Raw genomic sequence first — 25,136 nt, 5'->3', positions numbered from 1 at the left:
GACTACTTCGTTTGGTCACACAACACCAAAGCCAACCTGACCACCGCTATCTGCCAAGTATTCGCCAAGTTCCTGCTGGCACTTGTGGAAAAGACATACTTCCAGTTCTAGACCTGTATCGAGGTGGTGATTGGCACTGAAGACAACTAGATTGAATAGATGTCAGTTCTACTACATAATCAAGTTACCTGAATTGATTTTTTTCAATAAAAGTTTAAAAATAAAGCTGTAATCTTGTTTTCTTTAAGGCAACACTTATTGTTCTACCCTGTAGATTGAAATATTTCTTTTCAAATTTATCAAAGACTGCAGAGGGGAAGAGTCAGACTTGCTAATTGCTTTCTCTCTTCCTCTAAACATTTGAATTTTTGAAGCTGTCATTTTTTTTCTTTTTTGTTTTGTTTTTTTTACTATCTAACTTTTGTGTGACAGACCAGATGTATATTTATCTATACAAATAAATACACCTTGGTCTTTATAATAAATTATAAGATTAGAGAAAGAAGTTAGAAATAAGTCTACAAAAACTGTTGGACAATTAATATATTACTAAAGAGTAGTTAATAATACTGATATTGATCGTTTTTTTTTTCATCAATTTTATTTGGGTTGTGTTGCTTTGTTCGCGTCTCCAAAGTTAATTTCACAAGTAATCAACAGTCAGGCTGATTTGAGATAATTGGGACCTTGAGAATAGGTTCAAAATAAACTGCACAGTGTTTTTGATGAAACTGTCGATTTCAAACTTGCATCAGACAAATTGTAGTGATAGATTCTCCTATTACACAGCGGGGAATGATATATGGAAGACGAATTATGCTTCATACCTTAATATGTTTTGGATTTCTAAATTCTTATGTTTATAGCTAAATACAGCTAAATCTATAAACATATCACTTAACTTTTTACGTAATTGCCTTTCAGCTAAACTTATTTTACCAAAACAATATTTCTATTCTTAGCCTAGCAAGGTCACTGGTGTTGTCCACTCATCACTAGATACATAGATAGGTAATAACTAAGTAATACTTTTAACTCTGCTATTATCCAACACTCCAATAGAAACAAATTCATGAGGTAACGTAATTGCTTCTTTACCATCTTGCTGATGAACATTAGCATATTAAGGGTTTGAATCCAAAACATTCACCTCATTGATAAGCACCTATTTTTCTTGAGATATTTCCTCCATTCTCTATCTGTGCATAAATCTAAACACAAATTCCATGAACAAAGTTTCTTTCCTAGAACTGCCTGCCTGTGAAACTCTATACCGCAGGCCTGCTTTCCAGCTGACTACAACATGGTTGTCTTCAAGTCCAATATAAACAAATTGTCCCCTTAAATAATCAAATTTCTACCTAATTTCCACCAATACCAATCACTACACTGCTGTCTCATTGACCGCCTTACACTCATTAACCCTTATTCTTGAGTGGCCTTGATAAGTGGTGACTCCCTTGTAAAAAGAAAAAATATTCAGAACCAAGGTTTAAACGTCATATTGGAGAAAAATGTTGTCCATTGTTGATCTGCAATTATATCTATAACTACTAGCATGGATACCCGGCGATGCCTGGATCGACATGAAGTTCTTTTGGAACAAACGTGCTATACTAAGGATATTAATCATTTTCATCGTGGGCAACGTTGATACCTCCACAACAATTTAAAAACTAAAAGAACGAATAAAAACATGTAAATGTAATCGCCCAAAAAAAGAAGTACATGATATCCTCTCTACAAGATATTTCGGCAGAATGGATACAAAGAGAAGAAGCTATTATCCAGATATTGAGCACTTTTTGTTGCTCGTGCATTGGACCCCCACCCCCGCAAAAAGGAAATAAAATAAAAATAAATGAATCAAAACACCTTTATAGCAGTGAGTTCCGGAGCGACCGAAAAAAAAAAAAATAGTCATGTAGGCAGACTCCAACCTGAAAAGCGAATAAAGGGAAAAGCTAATTTGTCCATTGTAGAAATAATAACGTTATATAAACATTAACGCGTTTGAAAAGTTTAAGAACGAAATGGAATTCCTTTTATTGGCTTGTTTTTTTTTTTTGTTTGTTTGTTTTTTTACTGGCTTCTTTTTTTTTCATAAATAAAAGGAATTTTTTACTTGTTTTTTTTTTTGGGGGGGGGGATCAATTCCCGGAACGCTCAAAGATTCTGTATAGTCGTTTCAAGAATAATAAAAACAAACTGAGATCTTTTCGTTTATCCGTAAGTGTTTTATTTATTTTTTATTTTTTTTTAATAATTAAAAATAAAGCAAAACATCTTTCTGTCTACACGAAATTATTTTTTCACACTAGAAACTTATTGCGTTTAACAAATTATTTTATGTGGGTAAGAGTTTCTTTTTTTATCTTTCGAACTTCAGAACATATAAAAAAAACTCGTCAGAGGAAATAACTCTACCCGTTTCTAAAAAAAAAATCGATGTTGAGAATGATAATTCCAAATAAATTAAATTAAATATATTATCAATATAATTATTATTTAAAGTTAATGAAATAACAATCTTAAATAGAACACTTAAAATAACTTTCTCGCTAAAAACTTAAACTAACATACAGCTATTTAATAAAATCGATTTTCCTTTATATATGCAAATGAAGTAATCTCTTAATCATATATTTTGAAAGAAACATACTATATATAGAAATAAATGAAATATTAAAGTAATGGATCTTTTGTATATATTAATCAAATTGTGAACAAACAAACAGACAGTAATACGAATTTATATATATATAGATATGAGTTATATTATTTAATTAATTTGAATGCTTATTGAGATGAGTACTATTTATTAATGTATTTATTGCAGACTATTATCCTCATCTTTTTAGTTGTTTTACACGTTTCGGCCAACTATTCCTCTGACCTTGATCAGGTGGTTACTTATATAGTTAGGAGATTCAGAGTTCCTATCCGTCGCGGTAACTACTTGACAAAGGCCAGTGGGATAGTTGGCCGAAATGTCATGAAACAACAACTAAGGATAATAGTCCGCAATAGATTAATATAATAAATAGTACTCGTCTCAATAAGAATTTGAATTAATTAAATAATATAACTCATATAGTTATAGATAATATATCTAGATAATATATGAGTTATGTTTCTTACTGTACAAAAAAAAAGGGCATTCATAAGGGCATATCTCACTCGGCCCTTTTTTTTTTTTTTGTTTTTTTTTTTTGATAGGTTTTAACAGGGTACTGTTCAGCCTGTCCATTAGACTAAGGTTTGTATGTTGTAGACCAGCTGTGGAGTATAGTCATTTCTTGCTGGTTAAATAAGCATTTAGAATTGATGTTTTTAAATTTTTACCATTTGTTATGTATGAAAAGAGCAATTCTTGAAAATTTTACCTCATTTTGTTATTTTATGAATTTTTAGGGCTAATTGGTTATTTCTACTTTTAGGAAGTTTCCATTTTTAAGGGATAATTATTTCAGATTATTTTTTTTAAAGGTTTTGATATACTCCTAGTATATCATATTCTGAAAGAATTTACGCATATATACAGAACAAAATAAAAATGAATGCTGTATCTGATATCCTTTTGAGAGATTTTTAAAGACTGAAAAAATTATCTAGATCAAAGAAAACCATTTTGAAATTTTTAGCAACTCTTATTCTTAAACTAGCGAGGGGGGGGAGCACCCGGCTTTGCCTGGTCGTAAAATATGCTTAAATATGATATTTTAATTTGTCCAGATTATCTATTATAGAATCGTGATTTCAAAAGTAAAATAAAAAGTATTTGGGTGCCATCAGCTAGAATCGAAACCGAAAGCAAAACTGTATCATCCAATGCTGGTGACTTTACCACTGCACCAGCGTGATATGCATATGAACTAATTAAAAATAAAAAATAAAATTGAATGTACAAAATGGATAACAATTTTTTTTTTCAATTTTGACCCTGTTTTGATCCTTTAAAAACTATTTTAACCTATAAAATAACGGTTCATAAAAAATGCAATCATTTGAGGCGTCTAGCGCTGCTCTGTGACTTTTAGTTTCAAAGGAGATAGAGTTTGAAAATATGGAGACAGACGGACAGACAGATATATAGCCTTTTATATATTAGACAATGTATGTCATGTTTCCGAATTCTTTAGATGAGGATTGATAATTTGTATTGTTCAGACTACTGTTCTCAGCTTGAGTACTATTTTCACAATGCTTCAGACAATGTAATCTCCAACCTTGGCCCATGGCATAACAGATAAAGCACTAGGTAAATTCAGTTCTAAATAAAACTCTTTTAGAGATTGAAAATTCAAACCTCAGTGCAGATGATACTAAGAATACAATTGCAAATTACCTAAGACTTCTACATTGTCATGGCTGACATAGCAAGAGTATGCTACCCCATTTTAAATAAAGTGTTCTGTTCGAAATTCTGTGCATATTCCAGAGTTCAACAGAAAGGTTTCCAAATTTGATCAAGTACACCTGAAGAAGGTTGAAGGTTACATCGACCAAAATATTGCGAAAATAGCATTCAAGATGAGAGCAGTAGTCTAAATAATTTAGATAATACAATGTGTTCCATTTTTCAAATCATGATAGTATAATTAATATTAACTAGCGGGACCTGTGGAAATTTCACAAGGGACTCATTCATATGTAATATATTGATGTTGGTATTCTGTAGATGTTCAGCATAAATGGAAACACCCTGGATATGACCTTAAACTATATTCGATAGTGAGGCCCCAGCTTGCAGGCTTTGGGGAGTGCAGAGCCGTCCTTTAATTGCCATTGCTCCCAGGTCCACTCTGACCCGGACTGGTAGTACCTGTTAGGGTCCCAACTATGTGTTAAATAGAAACCGACTTGAAAAAAAAACAAAGATACTCTATTAAAAAAATTTTCTTCAAAATCACTGGATTCGGCATTGAATAACCTGAAAAGGGTTGATATGCTGTAAAACAAAAACAACCAACCTGATATTATTGTAGCTCTTTTGTTAAAACTGCGAAAGTATTTATCTAAGCTAGCAGGGATGCTTGGCCTAGCCTGGTTGTAAATATGATATTTTAATTCTTGAAGATTTCATGTATATTATTATAGAGTTAATGTTCTGTCGATTTTTATATATTATAAAGTTGCGATTTCAAAAATAAAAAAATATATCCCTATGACTTGGGTGTATCAGCTTGAACTGAAACTAAAACTTATGAAAATATATATATATATATATATATAAAATATATATGCCTTGACAGAGTACAAAATAGACTTTGTGGCTTAGTGGGGGATGCCTTTTTCTCTACCCTGCAACCTCTCTCCCACAGAAGAGACGTTGCGAGCCTATCCTTGTTTTATCGTTATTTCCATGGCAGGTGCTCGTCTGAACTCCAATCTCTGGTCCCCCTCGCCAATCTTTCACGAAAAACACCCGTCTAGCCGAATCCACTGTGAAAAATTTCCCCCACTCTTTATCTGTGCCTAAATCCAAAACGTGGATTCCATGAACAAAGCTTCTTTCTTAGAACTGCACGCCTGTGGAACTCTGTTCCGTCTGCCTACTTCCCACCGGACTACAACTTGGATGTGTTCAAGTCCAATGTTAACAAATTCCTAATGAACCGCCCCCTTAAGTAAACACGTCATCAAATCTCCACGCTAACGTAATGTACTTGCAATAACCCTTATCCCTGAGTGGCTTCCAGGCCTTGATAAGTGGTGATCACTGTGTAAAATATATATATATATATATATATATATATATATATAACTTGAGTTCTTTCAGTTATAATCGAAATCAAAACTTATGAAGAATTCTTGGTAAAATTATTTATTACAAGAAATGGAAGTCCATAACAATTAAATGACAGTCACTCGGATGTAAGCGTGACCCACAAAATAAATAACACACATGCTATCGTATTAATATTTAAATGATAGTAATTAAAAGATAAAGAAAGCATTCACACAAAACCTTTTTTTTTTTTCTGTCTTACTTTCTTGTAATAAAAATAATGGGATTTTTTTTTTCCTTTTTGCATACTAATGAGTCACCACTTATCAAGGGACATGATGGAGGTCTAGTGGTTAAAGATACAAACTGACAACCTGGGTATTCCAAGTTCGAATCCAGTTCATTCCACAAAAATCTCTTTCACTTAAGACATTGGCAACCTTCTCGTGGTCACTCCCATAAGTAGGCAATGTCTTTTTAGAAAGAATTCTGACTAGAAAAATATTAGGGAAACCAATGCTAACAATAGAATCTTTGAATTCATATAATATAATGATGATGATTACTTATCAAGACTAAAAGCCACTCAAGGATAAGAGTTAATGGGTTAGAATGTCAGTTGAATGATGCGAGGATAGAAAATAAGAATAGAAGGAATAAAATTTGATGGCTTATGACGTTATGGTCTATAATGAGTATTTACTGACATTGGATTCGAAGATAACAATTAATGTTGACAATTAATCGGAATCAGAATTTTGAGGGGTATCGGAATCGGAAAAATTTGTGCCTATTTTTCGATGCTGAAACCGGTTCCTTTAATTATCTTCTTTTTTTTTTTTTATTTAATTTTGTTTAAAACAAAATCTTCCACTGCTGGTAGTAATAACTAAACAATAAATATTGATTGATTTTAAACTACCAGTATAAAGATCGCCCACCCCACAAGTGTGTTTTTAACAGTTGAGAAAATATATGCACATTTAACATGTGTTTTTTTACAGTAATTGGGGAAAAATAACAACTTTATAGTTGAATATTTAGAGATTTATAAAGAATCAGAATCAGTAATTGTATCAGAATCAAGAATTTAGTTCAGAATCGGTGATTGTATCAGAATCGGGAATGGAATTGTCGCATCACTAATAACAATGTTGTAACCTTTAAAGAAGCAATCTTATAAAAAAAAAAAAAATTGCTATTGCTCCACTTTTATCTACTGAATTTAATCTTTTTTTATATCTGAAGAATAAAAACGGTAAAGATTTCCTTTTAAGTTGGTAAAAGTTTTTATTTTGTTTTATTCATAAGAAAACAAATTTAATCATTTTTTTTTTATTTTAGGTTAAACAAAGTGAAAGACACTTTTAACAGATTAATTTTTAGTTCTTGTATAGATTAGCCCCCATGACTATAAGTATCTGCCTGCTATAAAATCTGGCAACAAGTTATGAGACGACCATGCAAAGGAGCAATAAAAACAAAACACTTTGGAATAATTCTCATCAGTTATATTATAGCGTAAAGATCATAGGAATTGGCATGTTGAAGGTGGACATTACAAAACTCATAAATTTCTTGTCTAGCTGCCAATCACTGTAAATAATTTTCTGTTGTGGCCGAGCAGGGCGGTAATCATCAATTATATTATTTTGAACAATTATAATTATTGGTACAATTAATTAAAAAAAAAAATGTGTATTACAAAAGTGCACTAATTGTGCAATATACTTTCTTTAAGTAGTTAACGACACGGATTGAAAATCTGTCTATACCAGGTTCAAATCCAGTTTGTTCCAGAGAAATACTTTCATCAAACCCATACCTGATCTTGTGTCTAACCCCAACCCTGGAGAGTAGGTAAATAAATACTTTCTTCTCACGGCAGAAAATGCAACACAAGATCAAAAGGTGAAGAGAGTCAAGTCAGCACCACTAAAGGAGTAGCACTCTGACCTTTTAAAAATTGCCTGTACAACACCATCTACATTTCTCAATCAGGACGCCTCAGGCAATAAGCAATAAAGTTATACTACCCTAAAGAGCGGAAGCAAGGCCTGGGAGGGTGGACCGCTTAGGATTACCTAGGATGAATGCCTCATCCTGACAGATAAAAGGTCACCAAAATGGTCTAGTTTCTGGCAGACTGATTACCGAAATTGGAACTTCGACTAGCATGTGTCTGCAACCAAGTATCAAAAGAATGCCACAAATCGTCACCACAATGTTTAGATGTAACTGTAGTGATTGTCTCTTGGTATGACCATTTATTCCTGAAATGGGTAGATTAGTTTACCCCGTAATATTTTCTTTATTCCTCTGTGTATGTAAAACTAAATAAAACTTCCATGAACAAAGTTTCTTTCCATAATCTTCTCATCTATGAAACACAGTACCACGCTGGCTACAACATGGTCGTTTTCAATGTTAACAAATTCTTATCAAGCCATCCTCTTAAATAATAAAATTATGACCATTTCACTTATAATCTCCAATCTTTTCAAGGTGTTTTGTTATCGTCAAATTGGCAAACTCATTAACCTCAAGTAGCCTTTGGGCCTTTATAAGCGGTGATTCTTTAGTGTTAAAAGCTATTTTAAATAGCATAGGATTGTTATCGGTGAACATTTGTTTAAAAGAAAACTCATCATTAAGCTATTCAGAATCTAGAAGGTTATCATATCACAAAGTTAGAATTGTCATCTTTTCAACACATTGTGATGTTAGCATAAAAATGAATTTCTTCACAACACGTTCAGATGTTAGCATCAAAATAGTTTTCTCCCAAACATATTGAGACGTTAGAATAAAAACGGCTTTCTTCTTAACATGCTTACAAACATGTTGAAATGTTAGTATAAAACGACTTTCTTCCTAACATGTCGAGGTTTTAACATAAATAATACTTTCTTCCCAATATATTCAGGTGTTAGCATAACAATATGCTTCAAAAACTGATTAAACTCTGTCATTTCTTCTCCCCCCCCCTCCATAATATTCGCACCATTTTGTCATTACTGGCATTCCTTGAGTGTCTTCTGATCAAATCTGATTACTTTTCTAATTGTCTGCAACTGGGAATTGTTCAAATGAAAGCACAATGAGATTTTATCATTCAAGAAAGTTTTATTCTTGATGAAAATATAATCAAGTTTCTGAAGAGTTCTGCCGTTTTGCAGTCGATGTGCCTCTCCCAGGAACTAATCTGTTTATTCCCAGACTGATTTTTTCTTGTCGCCATTCAACAAAGCAAACTTCCATTTTTTGCTTCAGTTGGCTTCTTCATAGTTATTTATCAGTTCTTTAGATTTCCATTTCTCTTTCATAAGTATTTGAACAGAATTCTACATTCAAATCGAACTCCCGATCACACACACACACACACACACACACACACACCTTTTTCCCCCTTCTCTGTCTCTTTCCTTTTTTTCTTTTTCTCCCTTTTTCTTACTTCTCTCTCTCTCTCTTTTCTTACTTTTCTCTCTCTCTCTCTTACTTCTCTCTTTTTTTTATTTATTTATTTTATTATTATTATTGCGGACTATTATCTTCATCTTTATAGTTGTTGTTTCACGACATTTCGGTCAACTATTCTTCTGGCTTGTTAACGGCGACAGGATAGAAATACTGAATCTCTCAACTGTATCTTCAGTAATTACTGCCTTCCATAGTTGTTGTCGTCTCGCCACGTTTTGGCCAACTAATCCTCTGGACGGTTTTTAATTACTAAAGATACAGTTGGGAGATTCAGCATTCCTATCCCGTTGCGGTTAACAAACCTGATGAAGGCCAGAGGAATAGTTGGCTGAAATTTTGTGAAACAACTATAAAGATGAGGATAATAGTCCGCAAATAAAAAAAGAAGAAAATATGCAAATTACTCATCTCGAAAGAATTCCAATAATTAAATCATATATTTTTCTGTTTCTTTCTTCTGTAACATTACGTGGCATTACACTTTAGTAGTTCATATAAATAAAAATCCGGGTCAGCATTTTTCTCTTTTTCAACAAAAGGATTTATTACGTTACTCTCGAGTCTCCACACCAGTTAAAAAAGTCTCTCGCTGCCACATGTCCATCTAACCTAAATTTCGTTTCTCTTTTTTACCGAGGGGTAAAATATCAGGTTGTAAAACTGACGTGCTCTATCCTTCTCTCTAGGGTAGATAGGACTCTCTTAAGCTGTGGTAGGCAACCCATCTAGAGATGGTGTAACGATAAAAAATACCCTTGATATCCCTGGCGAAGCATCAAGTATTCAGCTACCAACAAGATTTGAATCACACTACAAACTCATGTAGTGACTTCAATCTCGGCTGCGGCCGCATGTTACATTACGTTACGTTCTCTTTCTTACAACCACACGCTGGCCACAGCCAGCCCATTCTCACCTTCATTTTACACATCCATCTCTTCCTCTTTCGTTCTCTCTCTCTCTCTCTCTCTCTTCCTCTTTCATTCTCTCTCTCTCTTCCACTTTCGCTCTCTCTCTCTCTCTCTTCCACTTTCGTTCTCTCCCTCTCTCTCTTCCACTTTCGTTCTCTCTCTCTCTCTCTCTCTCTCTCTCTCTCTTCCACTTTCGTTCTCTCTCTATCTTCCTCTTTCATTCTCTCTCTCTCTCTTCCTCTTTCGTTCGCTCTTTCTCTTCCTCTTTCGTTCTCTCTCCCTCTTTCGTTCTCTCTCTCTTCCACTTTCGTTCTCTCTCTCTCTTTCGTTCTCTCTCTCTCTCTTTCGTTCTCTCTCTCTCTTCTACTTTCGTTCTCTCTCTCTCTCTTCTACTTTCGTTCTCTCTCTCTCTCTTCCACTTTCGTTCTCTCTCTTTCTTCCACTTTCGTTCTCTGTCTCTCTCTTCCACTTTCGTTCCCTCTCTCTCTCTTCCTCTTTCGTTCTCTCTCTCTCTCTTCCACTTTCGTTCTCTCTCTCTCTTCCACTTTCGTTCTCTCTCTCTCTCTCTCTCTTCCACTTTCGTTCTCTCTCTCTTCCTCTTTCGTTCTCTCTCTCTTCCTCTTTCGTTCTCTCTCTCTCTTCTCTTTCATTCTCTCTCTTCCTCTTTCGTTCTCTCTCTTCCTCTTTCGTTCTCTCTCTTCCTCTTTCGTTCTCTCTCTCTTCCTCTTTCATTCTCTCTACCTCTTTCATTCTCTCTCTCTGTCTCTTCCTCTTTCGTTCTCTCTCTCTCTCTTCCTCTTTCGTTCTCTCTCTCTCTTCCTCTTTCGTTCTCTCTCTCTCTTCCTCTTTCGTTCTCTCCTTCTCTTCCTCTTTTGTTCTCTCTCTCTCTCTACCTCTTTCATTCGTTTTCTCTCGCCAAATTCATATAAATATTCATAGTGAATCTGCTGTTAAACAATTTTAAAAAAAATGTCATTTTTTTCTGATTCTTTAGAAAATAATTTAAATGCTTAAATGATGGAAACGATTTCACAACTTTGTCTTATCAAAATTTAGCCGTTTTATCTCATCCACTCGATGAGAATACGAGGGACGTGCAATAAGTAATGCCCCTGACCCACTTCCAATAACAGTAGAGCAACGAAACTTGGCACAATTATTAGTCTTTCTCTACATAGGAACCATCCAGAGTTATGTATTTCTCCCATCGTTTGATGCAGCTATGGAGACCGTTTTTGTAGAACACCCAAGGTTGGTCCTCCAACCACGACGTGACTTCAGAAATCAAGGCTGCATCATCTGGGAAACGCTTTCCTTTCAAAAACAACTTCATGGCTGGGAAGAGGTGAAAGTCAGAGGGTGCAAGGTCAGGAGAGTAGGGAGGATGTGGGAGGATTTCATAACCATACACCTGTGCTTCTGATCTGGCGACATGCGAGTTGTGGACCAGAGGGTTGTCCTGAAGGAGGAGGGTACCTTTGCTGATCTTGCCCCGCCTCTTGATTTTGATAGCTTCCTTTAATTTCCTCAAAAGTGAAGCATAATAGGCTCCTGTCATCGTGGTACCCTTTGCCAGGAAATCTGTCATCACTATTCCGTCCTGGTCCCAGAAGACTGTGAGCATGACCTTGCCAGCGGAGAGCTGCACCCTTGCTTTCTTTGGAGGTGGTGAGTCCAAGTGCTTTCACTGCATTGATTGGGCTTTGGTCTCTGGATCATAGTGATGGACCCAGGTTTCATCCTGTGTAATCAGTCTTTTGAAAAACTTGGACTCATCTTCTTGGCACATCAAATTCATCCTCGAGCACTCAACGTGTTCTCGCTTCTGGAATGGTGTGAGCAACCTGGGAATCAACTTATGTATATGCAAATGGTCATGAATGATAGTTTCCACAGAACCTGTACTAATCTTGACATCTTGGGCTATTTGACGAATAATAATACGCTGATCTTCCAAAATGGCAGCCTCAACTTGACGGACAGATGCCTCATCAATGGCAAAAGAGGGGCGACCAGACTTCCGGCCATGTTTGAATTCACGATGCCAGCGTTTTACAAGGTCATATGATGGGGCATTATCACTATAAGTTTCTTTCATTTCATTAAAAGTCTCCTGTGGTGTGCGTCCTTTCAAATACAAAAACCGGATCACTGCTCAACATTCAACAGGCTCCATTTCACTCCTGACTCAGTTCAAACACCTGTAAAACAGAAACCACAATTAGCTCAGAGCCGTAATTTGCCACATAACCCGTAGAGATATAAATCATTGCACATGCAAAATTTCAGCTAGATCAGACGACTGGAAGTGGGTCAGGGGCACTACTTATTGCACGCCCCTCGTACTCACTTCATGTTAAACAAATCGGATCAGTTTTTCAACAATCAAGTCATGTAAAATAACAACCTTGCACATTAAAAAGAAATAAGTATTTTTTTTTATGTGAATTGTTAAGAATTTCAATTCAAATCTAGAGAATATTTTTTTACTTTTTTAAATCATCCAACCACTGTTGCAAAATCCAATGATAAGATCCAATTCGCTTTTTATTTGTAGGAAAGTATCTATCCTAGAAGTGTTTGTTTTGTAAGTCTTAAAGACAAATTTAGTAGATCTGATGACCACAAAAGAAGATTAAATCTAAACAGTATAGGGAGATGTGTGCAAAATAGAAGATCTCGGTTATAGTCAGCTAACATATTTCCTAACTTCCTGCGTAGCGCTACTGAAAGCGGTGACAAGGCAAGTCAATTCTTTCACTTTTATTGTTCTTCAGTATTTCTAATATGAAGCGATTTATTGAAATAAAATATAAGAAAAGGACATGACTGAAAAGTATAAAATAAAAATTAATAAAATTATAAAAAGATAAAAATAACACAATTAGTTTTTATTTGCCCTTTTAATGAGAAAATTGAAAATATATAAGTTTTTATTTTATTTGAAAATTTATAAGAAATATATGTTTAGGACATTATAAATATAAAAGTTTTTTGGTTTTTTTTTAATTTTAAAAATAAAAGTTTTTATTTGAATTTATATAATAAAAATATGCTTATGAAATTATAAAAATTAAATTATTGAAATTAAAAATAACATTTAAAACATCATTAAAATAAAACATAATATTCCTAAAATGGTTTTAAAAGATTTTAGAAAGTGGTTTAATAATTCTTAAAAAAAAAAAATAATAATAATTTTAATAATTCTTAATTAAAATAAGACCGAAAAACTTTTTAATGATTATTAAATTTTAAAAAAAATGGAATGATCAGGAAAACGTAATAAAAAAAAAAAAGAAAGATTGGAAAAATGTAACAAAAAAAAAGTATATGCTAAGAGAAGATATAGGCGTGAGAAAAAACGTGAAGGAACTGATTTGCCTTGTCACTGCTTCTGGTAGTGCTATGCCGGAAGTTAGGAATTAGTTTCAACAAACAGATATTATTGTTAGAAATTTTTAAAACCCAAAAACGATATTTTTTTTTCATAAATTATTTACTTTAAAGAAATGAATAAATAATAGAATGAATAAATATAGGTAGATATTTTTAAAGAAGAAATATCCTTTTTGACTTTTTTAAATTTCTAATATCTTAAATCTCAAACAATATCTCAAAAGTGCCAATATTATTTTAATAAGATATTTATATATATATATATATATATATATATATATATATATATATATATATTATGGGTCGGTGGATAAAACTGGCAACTATCAAAGTGATGGTTATAGGTTCAATCCTTGGCTAGGAAAAAGTGCTAGTCTAGCCACACTGATGAGTTGTGATACAACGAAACAGTACTATATGTGGATGACATATATATATATATAATCTTATCAAAATAATATTGGCACTTTTGAGATATTGTTTGAAATGTGAGATATTAGAAATTCAAGAAAACTGAAAACAATATTTTTTAATTAGCATAAGGTGTTAAGGTGTTTTTTTTTTAATTTCAAAAACTTCTACAATCAAACACGTTATGCTAATTAATCACTCTGTAACAGTTTCTCTCATTTGCGTTTATCATTCATTTGTATTGATCAAAATTATGCTCAAACGAAATCTGCTTTTCTTTCAGGCGATTCTTGTTGTAACCCAGTAAGTATGGGTTCAATAAAAACGTATATTGAAAAAGATTTACCCGGAATCTATGTCAGATCTTTGATGATTGGAAACAATATTGGAGAGGTAAGTCAACATTAAGAAAAACATTTTTAAAATTTCAGACATAATAAAAAATTAGTTTATAAAATAGTGGATTATTAAAGCTGGACCAAGATACTTCAGTCAATTAATTAAAAAATATTCATTTTATGAAACAAGCTTTCTTCCACACTCCACAATATAAAATATCAAGTTCTGTTTAATAAAGCTCATTTTACTAAATGAATATGGTCAAACAAATCTACAAAAATATCTTGATTCAGCTTTAATGATATGTTTGTGTCCTTATTTCTAGCATGTTGCTTTGTTTATTCCCTATTTGATAAACTAATTTTCTATCTATCTATCTACTATTATATAAATAGAATTTTGTGTGTGTTAATTTGTTCCCTATGAACTCGGAAATGGCTGGACCGATTTTCTTTTTCTTTTTTTTTTTACAAGGAAATACTTGATGTGTTTGGGAGTGGTCTTACATAGGTTTTGTTTCTGAATGCGTATGATAAGTATCAAAAATCAATAATTGAAAAAAATCCGATTAAAGAAGGTCTGATTTTGACCAAAGTTAACGCTTTATAAAACCTAACAATCACAAGTGTATTTGAAGTTTATCACAGAACAAGCAGAAAGGCCCAGCCTATAAAATCAACTGTAAATTCTTTATAAGACAGAGGCACATTCGAAATTAGTGTTTCTTTTTAGAGCAAAATTGAACCATGATACTTAACTTTTGTACGTTTAACTTTAATTCAATTATGTAAAAATAATTTCATAAAATCAACAGTTGGTTCTTTGATAAGGCAGAGGCAGATTCGAAATGAGTGTTTCTGTTTAGAGCACAATTGAAGCATAATACTTGACTTTTGCATTTTAAACTTTAAGTGAAGCCATTATGTACAGATAATTTTATAAAATCAACAGTAGATTCTCTACAGTGCAATGTACACTACAATATATTGTGACTAGATCTATATATATTGCGCATAATAATCAAGACAACAATATATTATTACAATAGAAAAATGCGAGCATGAAAAGTAATATGGGTAAGCTTAAACATGGAAAAGTAAAGGACTAGTTGTTAAAATTAAAGAAAAGGACAAGATATTCTAGTAAAAAATATAAATTTATAACTTAAAATATTGCAGCATTAAGAATTGATTATATAATGTTATAAATTGAATTAAAAAATGCAAACATACATACATACATTTATATATTGGTAACTAAAAATTTTCGACCCAAACTGATGAAAAAGCTTGCCCTATATCTGAATACCCTTTATGTAAAATTTCAAATGTTTAGACCAGAAATTGTCTGAGTAATTTGGTAGAGACTGCAGAGGTCAAATATTTTTAACTTTAACCTCTATTATGACTCCTTAACATTTATTATTTTAGGCTCAAATCAAGTTATTAAGTTAGATCCATGTCCAAGGAACGTATATCTAAAATTTCAATTGTTTATACCCAAAATTGGTGGAGGAGTTTGGTAGAGTTCTCAAAGGTCAAATCGTTAAACTTTGACCCCTTAACAGCCAAATTTCTGGCCAAAAGCTGATTACAAAGATTTTTCCAAATCTCAGTACCCTGTATATCAAATTTCGAGTCTGTAGACTTAAAATCGACAGAGTTATTGCGTAGGGAAATGTACACAGACAGACACTCACACAGACAAACAGACACTTTCACTTTTATAGATATACTAGCATTTCAGCCCAGCGTTGCCCGGGTGTTTGGAGGTGTATGCTGAGCAAAAAAAAAAAAAAATGATTAATTTTTTTAACTTTGACTCCTAGTATAACCCCTTAACATTTATTATTTGGGGTTCAAATCATGTTATTAAGTTAGATCGATGTCCAAGGAATCTATATCTAAAATTTCAAGTGTTTATACCCAAAATTGTCGAAGGAGTTTGGTAAAGTTTTCAAAGGTCAAATCGTTGAATTTTGACCCCTTAATCGCAAAATTTCTGGCCGAAAACCGATCACATCGATTTTCCCAAATCTCAGTACCCTGTATATCAAATTTCGAGTCTGTAGACTTAAAATTGACAGAGTTATTGTGTAGGGAAATGTACACATACAGACACACACATAGACAGACACTTTCACTTTTATAGATATATAGATAGATTGTTCAAAACCAGTTAGATTAATTTATCCCTGGCGATGAATCTAGAAGGATTGGAAAGTACTTGGACTTTTCACAAATACGGCAATTACATCAGCCAGTTTCTGCTAGAAGTGAAGGCTGATATTCGGAAGTTGGAAAGGATCAAAAACCGAATTAATAGACATTAATGAAATATATATATATATATATATATATATATATATATATATATATATATATATATATATATATATATATTAGGGGTAGTCTTCCATAGCAGATGCATTGGCACACTACTATCACTAAGAATTGAAATAATAGCCATTAGAGTATGTAATCTGATATCCTTCATCTGCTCCAGCATGTAGGTCCCATTAGTAATAGGCTAAATACATAGCATCTTAAATGTTCTCTATCTGTGTTTTTTTTTTATTATTTGTTGCCACGTCTTATCAAGGCCTAGGAGCCACTCAAGGTTAAGATTTAATAAGATTGTCAGTTGGACAGTGAGTGCCACCATGCAAGGATTGGAAACAGCCACAGGAATAGACATGAGATTTCATGAGAGGAATCGTCTATCTAAGAGGACAGATCAACAAGTATTTTTGAAAACAACCATGTTGTAATTGTTGGTTGGAAAGCAACTTTGTGGTATTTTGTTCCACAGATGGAAGGAAAATTTGGTCATTGAAGTTCCGCTTGATCTTTGGTACAGAGAAAAAGAGAGAGACAAAGAGAGAGAGAGAGAGAGAGAGGAAAGTTCTCTGCTGAACTCAGCCAGGTTATTGCTGTGAATGTTTTTTAAGAGGTGGGGAAAAGTGTAACGTGAATACGGTCACAGCTACAAACAAATATAAATAGATTCAACTCGGCTTTTCTTTCATTTTTAACATAAGTTGTTTATTACTGTTTTTCTTTCTCCTCGTCTCGAAACCAGCTTAAAGGTCTCTTGATGCCACATGTCCATTTAACCTGACATACGTTTCTCTTTCTTCCAACTTCACGCTGGCCACAGCATTTCTCTTTACACATCTGTCTCCTTTTTGGCGCTGACTTTTTTCTCTTCGACCACATGGTATCCTGTTTTTTTTTCTTTTTCTTCAGATGCAAGCCCGAGCACACTTGTCAATTTGCATATGCATTCAAATGCTGCTCCTGCTGCGAATACAATCGCTTGCCATCCATCTTTTGGATGCTTCTGATATTTTCATACGCACTCATGTGTGCTCTGTTACATAAGGATTAGAGCTCAGTCAAGCACCTATTGTGAACATAATGATACAGTAGAGATGTTATTTATATTCTAGCAAGTGCTTGGTTAACTTATGTCAGATATGTGCTAAGATGGAGTCCTGCTGGCACATATATATTATTATTATTATTATTATTATTGTAATATGCATGGAAACAATCCTGTGGTAATATGTTCTTATTCATGAAAATTCTGTCTGATGCTAAGCACATGGAGGGTGAAGGGAAATTATTTGCAGTTTTGGTAGGAAGATAAATTCTTGCTGTGAATGTTTCACAAGATGAAAACAGATTGGAGCTCAGTCGAGCATCTTCTATAGAAAGAATCGAGTAGAGAAAGACTGGCAACGTCTCTTCTATGAAAAAAAATCTTCAGCCACTAGATTGCGATACTTTATCGAGGTAAGAGAAAGTGATCTGAGCGACAGCTTTCCAGCAACAACACTGTATGTCTGCATGCATGACTAGAACGATGCTGTAAATAACTTGATTAAACTTCATAAAATTCTGATTTTAGAGGACAGAGGAGGTATCATGTGGCAGTTGTTTTAAAATAAAATATTATTATTAGGTCAGTTGAAAATGAAAACCTGTGTGTTTTTAAAAATCTTTATTCATAACAATGACAACCTTTACTCTCTATAACTTGATGCTATCTGTCAACAAACTTATGTCTTGCTTGTAAAATTCTTTATGTTTTCATGTGAAATATAAATCTAACTCCGTCTCAATCTCCTCTCATGATGTTAACCTGAGGCCTGATTTTGTAATCTTTGAAATAAGTGATAATCCAAGGGAGATAGTTTAGGAAAATATGCAGGATGGGACAAGATTTCCTAATCAAATTCTCCTAGATCTTTGGTCAGTAGTACTATGTGATGATAAGCATTATCATGATGGAAGTTGACTCCTTTTCTGTTGACTAAATATTGTTTTCAGGTCAACATGAATGAGAATATTGCATAAAAATATGAATGATGCTTTAATAATCTGAAAGAAAAGGTTATAAATTAATAATGGTGATTTTTTTTTAAAAATAATAACAATATACATAAAATAAGTTACAGTGGTTTAGAATGCCCTTTTCTACAAACCAGTAAAAACTTTTACACCAATCTAATATTTTGTACTATGTTCATATGATTGTTAAAAATAAAACTAAACTTTGATGAGTAGACTCTCAATGTTGCTACTTATCAATGAAAATAATCAATTTTTTTTTTTTTTTTAACAGGACATAGAAAATGGCTTTCTAATGAATGTCAATGATCAAGTAACAGAAGTGTGTAAGAAATTGACTTCTGATAAGAAACTAGCCAACGGTTATAATGCAATCGGCTTTTCTCAAGGTGGACAATTTCTGTGAGTTCAATTTTGTTTTCTTCCTTTTACGGTCAACACACTTCTCAGCACATCCAGGTACACTTTGGTGTTGACTTTCAAGCCGACTTCGAAGATGTGAGGTGGCATAATGTGGCCCTCACTTGAAACCAGACCAAAGACCATAACCGTGGCCAAAAATTTTGTTTTTATCATCCTGAGCACGTCCCTGTTATTCATGGCAATCCAGCAATGCATTTTGAGGGTGCTGGCAATGGTCATGTTGTCATATCTCCAATTTTGTTTGTTGATCATTGTGTCCCTTTCAGACATGACAGAAGGCTCTCATCGCACTTGGGATTTGTACACAACTGGCCAACTAGTAGATGGTCTGCAACAAAACAAGAAAACTAGTTTTCATCAAACGGAAATGAAATCATGTCGTCTTTTCTAGAGCGACAATTTTATCGTTCCACCCTGTATATATCTTCTCTATCATTATATAAAAAAAACTTTGTGTGTGTGCTTGTTCCCTATGGACTCGAAAACGACTAGATCAATTTTTATAAAAATTTTATACAGAAGTACTTCATGTGCCTGGCAGTGTTCTTAGTTAGGATTTGTATTGGAATGTCTTCAATAAGAATCGATAATCAAAATAATCTGATGAAAGAAGGAACAGACGATTTTGACCAAAGTTAACACCTTATACAGCATAATATCACAAGTGCATTTAAAAAGTTTTATTACCACAAAAAAACAGAAAGGCCCGGCACATATAATCAAAAGTATGTTCTGTGAAATAAATGTTTCTGTTTAAAGCACAATTGCATCATGATACTTGACTTTTTCATTTTAAATTTAAATTCAAGCCATTATCACCACACAAGCAGTAAGGCCAGGCATATAAAATGAACAGTAAGTTCTTTGATATGACAGAGGGGCTTTCAAAATGAATGTTTTAAGTTTAGAGCGCAATTGAAGCATGATACTTGACTTTTGCATTTTAAACTTTAATTCAATCCGTTATACATAAGTAATTTTATAAAATCAATAATAGGTTCTTTACAGTGCAATGTAGACTATGATGTATTGTGGACTAAGTCACTGCGGAGAGACATGTGAAGCTTCCTCCCAGAGTGCACTGTGATGTGTCTCCAACTAGAGCAGGCAATCAATTGATTTGAATGAAAAATGGGTTGTTTCACCGATTTCGATGACAATAAAAATGTGGGAGTGTGAAACATTCGTTGATCATCATTTAATCTTGAGCAACATCGGATCTCCCTGCTACTATGTAGCAAATACTGACCCAATGAGTCGTAAGCATTCTAGTAATATTAAAAATTTGTCTGTTAAGAAAATATCAGATACTTATTTTTAAGTGGTGGAAAAAATTTTCCATAGTCATAATGATACTTTTTTTGGTTTTTAATGTTTAATAAATTCTTATTTAAAATATTTGGACTACTATTCTCATCTCATCTGTTATTTTCACAATGTTCAACCAATGCACCGCCAATCTTTTTTGGGTGTATCTTTTCAAACTTGGGAATCTTTATGTCAAACTCGAGATCCTCTATGGAATTTCCAACTCATATTAAAATAATACAAATTATCTATTTTAATCTAAAAGAGACTCCGAAACAGATTTTTATTTGCTTTTCTGTCACTTTATTTTATTTACAAGACAGAAAGACAAACATCTAGATCCGCCAACAAGCAAGAGTTATTGACATCAATACTGCCATTAAAACATCCAAACACAGATGGGCAGAGCACGTAGCCAGACAACATGACAACAGATGATCCATCAGGATAACAGAATGGATACCTCTGAATATAAGAGGCCAAAGGGAAGACCAAGAACGAGATGGAGGGATGACCTGATACAGCACATGGGTCCCACATGGCAGCAGATAGCTTGAGCCAGAGATAGATGGCTAAAGACCAGGGAGGGGTTTCTCATTCAGTAAAACCCTTATGGATTGATATTGATTGATGTTGCAGCATGTAATACATGTTTTATTTTTTTGTTTGTTTTTGTTTTCTATACTAGAACATGAAAAGTTATGATTCGAACATGCTACGGAGGTGTAGCTATGTTTGTATGAATAAAAATGTTATTTTATATGAGGCACTTTCCAAAAGTAATGCCCTAATGGATTGGAAGTGATTGCAAATTGCATTTTTATGATGACTAAATGTATGCATTCATGACCTGAAAGTTTCACCTCGCTGCTGCAGATATTGATGGTGTGAGACTCTAAGAAAGCAACGCATCATGGGCATGTGTCAGAAGCTGAGATGCATCATTGAATTCCTTGTAAAAGAATGATGGTGGTGGCTATGTAGAAAAATAAATTCTGCAGCACAAAAAGTCACTCATTTTAATGGTACTACTCCCATCTTTGTAGTTCTTTAACTTTTTAGTTAAAAAAAAAAATGGAGGCTTTATTTTTTAAACAATCCTCATATATACATGTATACATTATATATATATATATATATATATATATATATATTTTTTTTTTTTTTCAGTCGAGCTGTAGCTCAGCGTTGTCCTGTGCCTCCGATGCGAAACCTGATATCGATTGGTGGGCAACATCAAGGTAACTTTCCTTTTTCCAGATTTGGTGTCAGTAATGGATTATTTGTTTTTTTCTTTATTCCTTTGTGTTGTGCATTAAATCTCTTTCCAAAATTAACATATGCAATATAAATCAACAATTTCCTAGGGACATAAAGATTGGTGCTGACAAAAAGGTTTCGATTTCTAATTCAATTAATTATAACATTTGATCCTTCTGGAAAAATATGAATAATTTTAGGATAGAGATTGGAATAGATTAACCAGAAAATCTTTTAAATGATTCAAACAAAAACACATTTGATTTTTCACATTTTATTGTTGCCTTCAAGTGATTTTCAATTATGTAAAGTAATCATTTTATTGAATGTTCGAGTTTTAAGGGTTACTCTTAAAAGCAAAGTATGTGAGCCACTTTTTTATCTAACAGGACTAAAATATACACATGGATGCATCAATACCTTTTTGGTTCACCCGACCAAGGAAGGATTGGACCTAGTAATTCACTCTCATTTGTCCATTCATTTGTTTGCACTCTTCTCAATAACCACGCCTTGCATTTTTTAAAAAAAAATTTGCACAAACATTAGTCATGGTGAAAGTAAATTTTTGCCAGAACAGATTTTTGGAGATAACTCTGATTACCCCTATAGAGGACTTTAATAGGGTAAAATTGACCCAAAATTGTTTGTCCGTCTGTTTGTCTGCACTTTTCTGAATAACCACACCTTGGATTTTTTTTTAAATTTTGCACAAACATTAGTCCTAATGAAAGTAAATTTTTGCCAGAATGGATTTTCTGGGATAATTCTGATCTCCCCTATATTATAGGGGTACAATTACCCCAAAATCATTTGTCCATTTGTTTGTTCACACTTTTCTCAATAACCATGTCTTGGATTTATTTGAAATTTTGCACAAACATTAATCATGGAGAAAATAAATTTTAGCCAGAACAAACTTTCCGGGATAACTCTGATTACCCCTCTAGAGGGCATTATAGAAGTAAAATTGCCCCAAAATTGTTTTTCTGTTTGTTTATTTGCACTTTTCTCAATAACCATACCTTGGATTTAAAAAAAAAAATTGCACAAACATTAGTCATGGTGAAAGTAATTTTTTTTATATATAAATCTAGACTTTTGCTGATAAGTAGTAAAATTATACATCTAAATTCAAGAATAGGTTTATGGTTCCCAAAATTCATATTAGATTTGTCACCAAGAAGACATGGCAGATAAACTATTAAGTAAAATTGACTTTTTGATCTATCATGATAGTTGTCCTCAGAAACAAACTATTTTTCTCTAGAGATTTTTTAGTCCTGTCTATATCCTATACAAGGCAATGCTGGAAAAGAATCTATCAGCTTTGTGAGTGATTCTTGTGTAGTCTTCGACTTTTATGTAGGCATACAAACACACATATACAAAAAAAGTTTGTATAATAGATTGGAAAATATCCAATGTCTTTGCATTCGATTTGATAATTCTGTTGTTTTATTTTCTTTGTCAATCTTCATTGCCACTTTTATAAGGGCAGTTGTTAGGAAACCAGCACACGCAACAACTTTCTGTGACTAACTTTATTCTCATCCTTACAAATTGCTTATTTTATAAGTACTTCCACAGAATGTGCTCCAGTAAACTTGCTGAACTTGTATGCTATCAATGTATATAAATACCTCTGACAAACCTGACTAGCAGCAAACTCCCAATCATTCACTGTAAGGGGCCCCAGATACCGTAAAACTTGCAACTCTAATAGCTTCTTTCCGCATAACACTTGTCTTTGGAATTCCTTCCCTGATCCTTATTTCTCTAACTGTACTAATATATAGAAATTTAAATGTAATGTGAACAAATATCTTTCTGCACAATTCCCCACTTGGGATGCGCTTTAGAAATCTGGCCACTAATCACAGTAGTCCATTACATCTCTGTGATAATATGCCTTGTTTTTGGTGAATAAATATTAAGTAAAAAAAATGTGCATATGTTAAACATAGTTTCGATTTATTAGCAATCATGTTTTTCACTGCAAATCACAACTGTTCAATAAGATCAAATACAATTTTACTTTCAGGGATTTATGGATTGCCTCATTGTCCTGGAAATAACAACAAAATTTGTGATATGGTACGGAAATTTCTAAACTATGGTGCTTATGTGAGGTAAGTGATTGTAAATTCTCAATTTAGTATCTCTTATTGATGAAACTTGTTAAAACTTTTTCAGTAATAACTTTATTTGTTTGGTCACAACAAGAAAATACATGAAAAAAGACACATTTTTACATCATATATATATTAGGTTGGTGCAAAAATAATGTCATTTTTTGACTGAGTTGAACGTCCAAAAACATTATTTTTGCACCAACCTATACATATATATATATATAATGTGTTTTATTTATAGAAAGTTTAGATGAGATAAGTCATTTAAACTTTCTGTAAATAAAACATAAATAATACACTCTTATTTTCGTATTTTTCCTTATGATAGACCACTCTGCTGGAATCCTTTTTTCCAAAAAATATAACTAATTATATATATATATTAAGAGGTATATTTGGTAAAAACAGGGGAAAAGTGCTCAATACTTTAGAGCTAAATATGTTTTTATTATTTCAACCTCGGGGTGGGGGGTTGCTTAAATCATTAGAAATTGTTTTAATCGACAGTGCAATAATATTATCTTGCCAATCTCTGCAGACAATTCAAGTCAAAATAAATTTAAAGGAAGATTCTTTAAAATTACAAAGAGCATAAAAAAAAAACCAAGAGTTGCTCGATAAAGAGGAGAGAGGCAGAAGTGAGAGGGGGATATATATATATATATATATATATATATATATATATATATATATATATGATTTTATTTTTCTTTATGTAAATATAGTCATATTTTGTGCTGACCATTTCAATCATCATTGATCTCATCATGCAAGAAAATTAAAAATTAATTTTCATTCCCGACGAAATCAATAACGATCGAAATAGTCTGCACATCATAGCAAGATATGACTATATTTATATAAAGAAAAATAAAAAAAATTATAGTTTGCTCTCTTTAATTGAGTACTATCAACAGCCCTTGTTTGGATTCAATTATTCTAATCTTTTGAATATTTTTCAACCTGGAATAAATATATACGGCATAATCATGTTGACACACTGGTTCCCATCAGATCACCGAAGTTAAGCAGTGTTGAGCCTGGTCAATACTAAAATGGGTGACCATTTGGAAATTCTAGGTGCTGTATGTGCTCTCCGCTTATCCTGACATTGTTTCCAATCAATCTTGTGCCTCTCCTTGCCACTGAAAACAAACAGTGCTGGTTCAAGAGAGGTTTGGTTGATGATTGCACAACCCTTGCTTCACACTTATATGTGCAGCTACCCTTACAGGGGTGTCCATTGTCTGTTGAGACTGAACAGAGGCATGAAATAGTGCAAAATTTTGTTGAAAATTCAAAGACTCACATTTTCTTTTTTATAACCTTCGTTTGTTTCCTGGATTTTTTCCATTACAGCTGTTTCATTGATGAGTTGGTAATT

At 33.0% G+C, this 25,136-nt stretch overlaps 1 protein-coding gene and 1 pseudogene across 1 annotated transcript in view; both read left to right on the top strand.

Annotated features, from left to right (window-relative positions):
- LOC145287945 (palmitoyl-protein thioesterase 1-like) overlaps nt 1-25,136 on the top strand; it is a 64,343-nt gene that overhangs the window by 15,213 nt on the left and 23,994 nt on the right. Inside the window, exons 2-5 of the mRNA XM_080135902.1 lie at nt 14,216-14,325; nt 18,901-19,028; nt 21,528-21,598; nt 23,662-23,749. Of these exons, the coding sequence (XP_079992028.1) occupies nt 14,216-14,325; nt 18,901-19,028; nt 21,528-21,598; nt 23,662-23,749 (397 nt within the window). The remainder of the gene's footprint in view (nt 1-14,215; nt 14,326-18,900; nt 19,029-21,527; nt 21,599-23,661; nt 23,750-25,136) is intronic.
- Nucleotides 24,727-24,844, top strand: LOC145288502 (5S ribosomal RNA; annotated as a pseudogene).

Source organism: Euprymna scolopes, chromosome 11, assembly GCF_053919585.1.
Source record: "Euprymna scolopes isolate OS-2025 chromosome 11, ASM5391958v1, whole genome shotgun sequence".
Classification (NCBI taxonomy): domain Eukaryota; kingdom Metazoa; phylum Mollusca; class Cephalopoda; order Sepiida; family Sepiolidae; genus Euprymna; species Euprymna scolopes.
The sequence above is the reverse complement of the archived record's forward strand: the minus strand, read 5'-3'. Positions and strand labels throughout refer to the sequence as shown.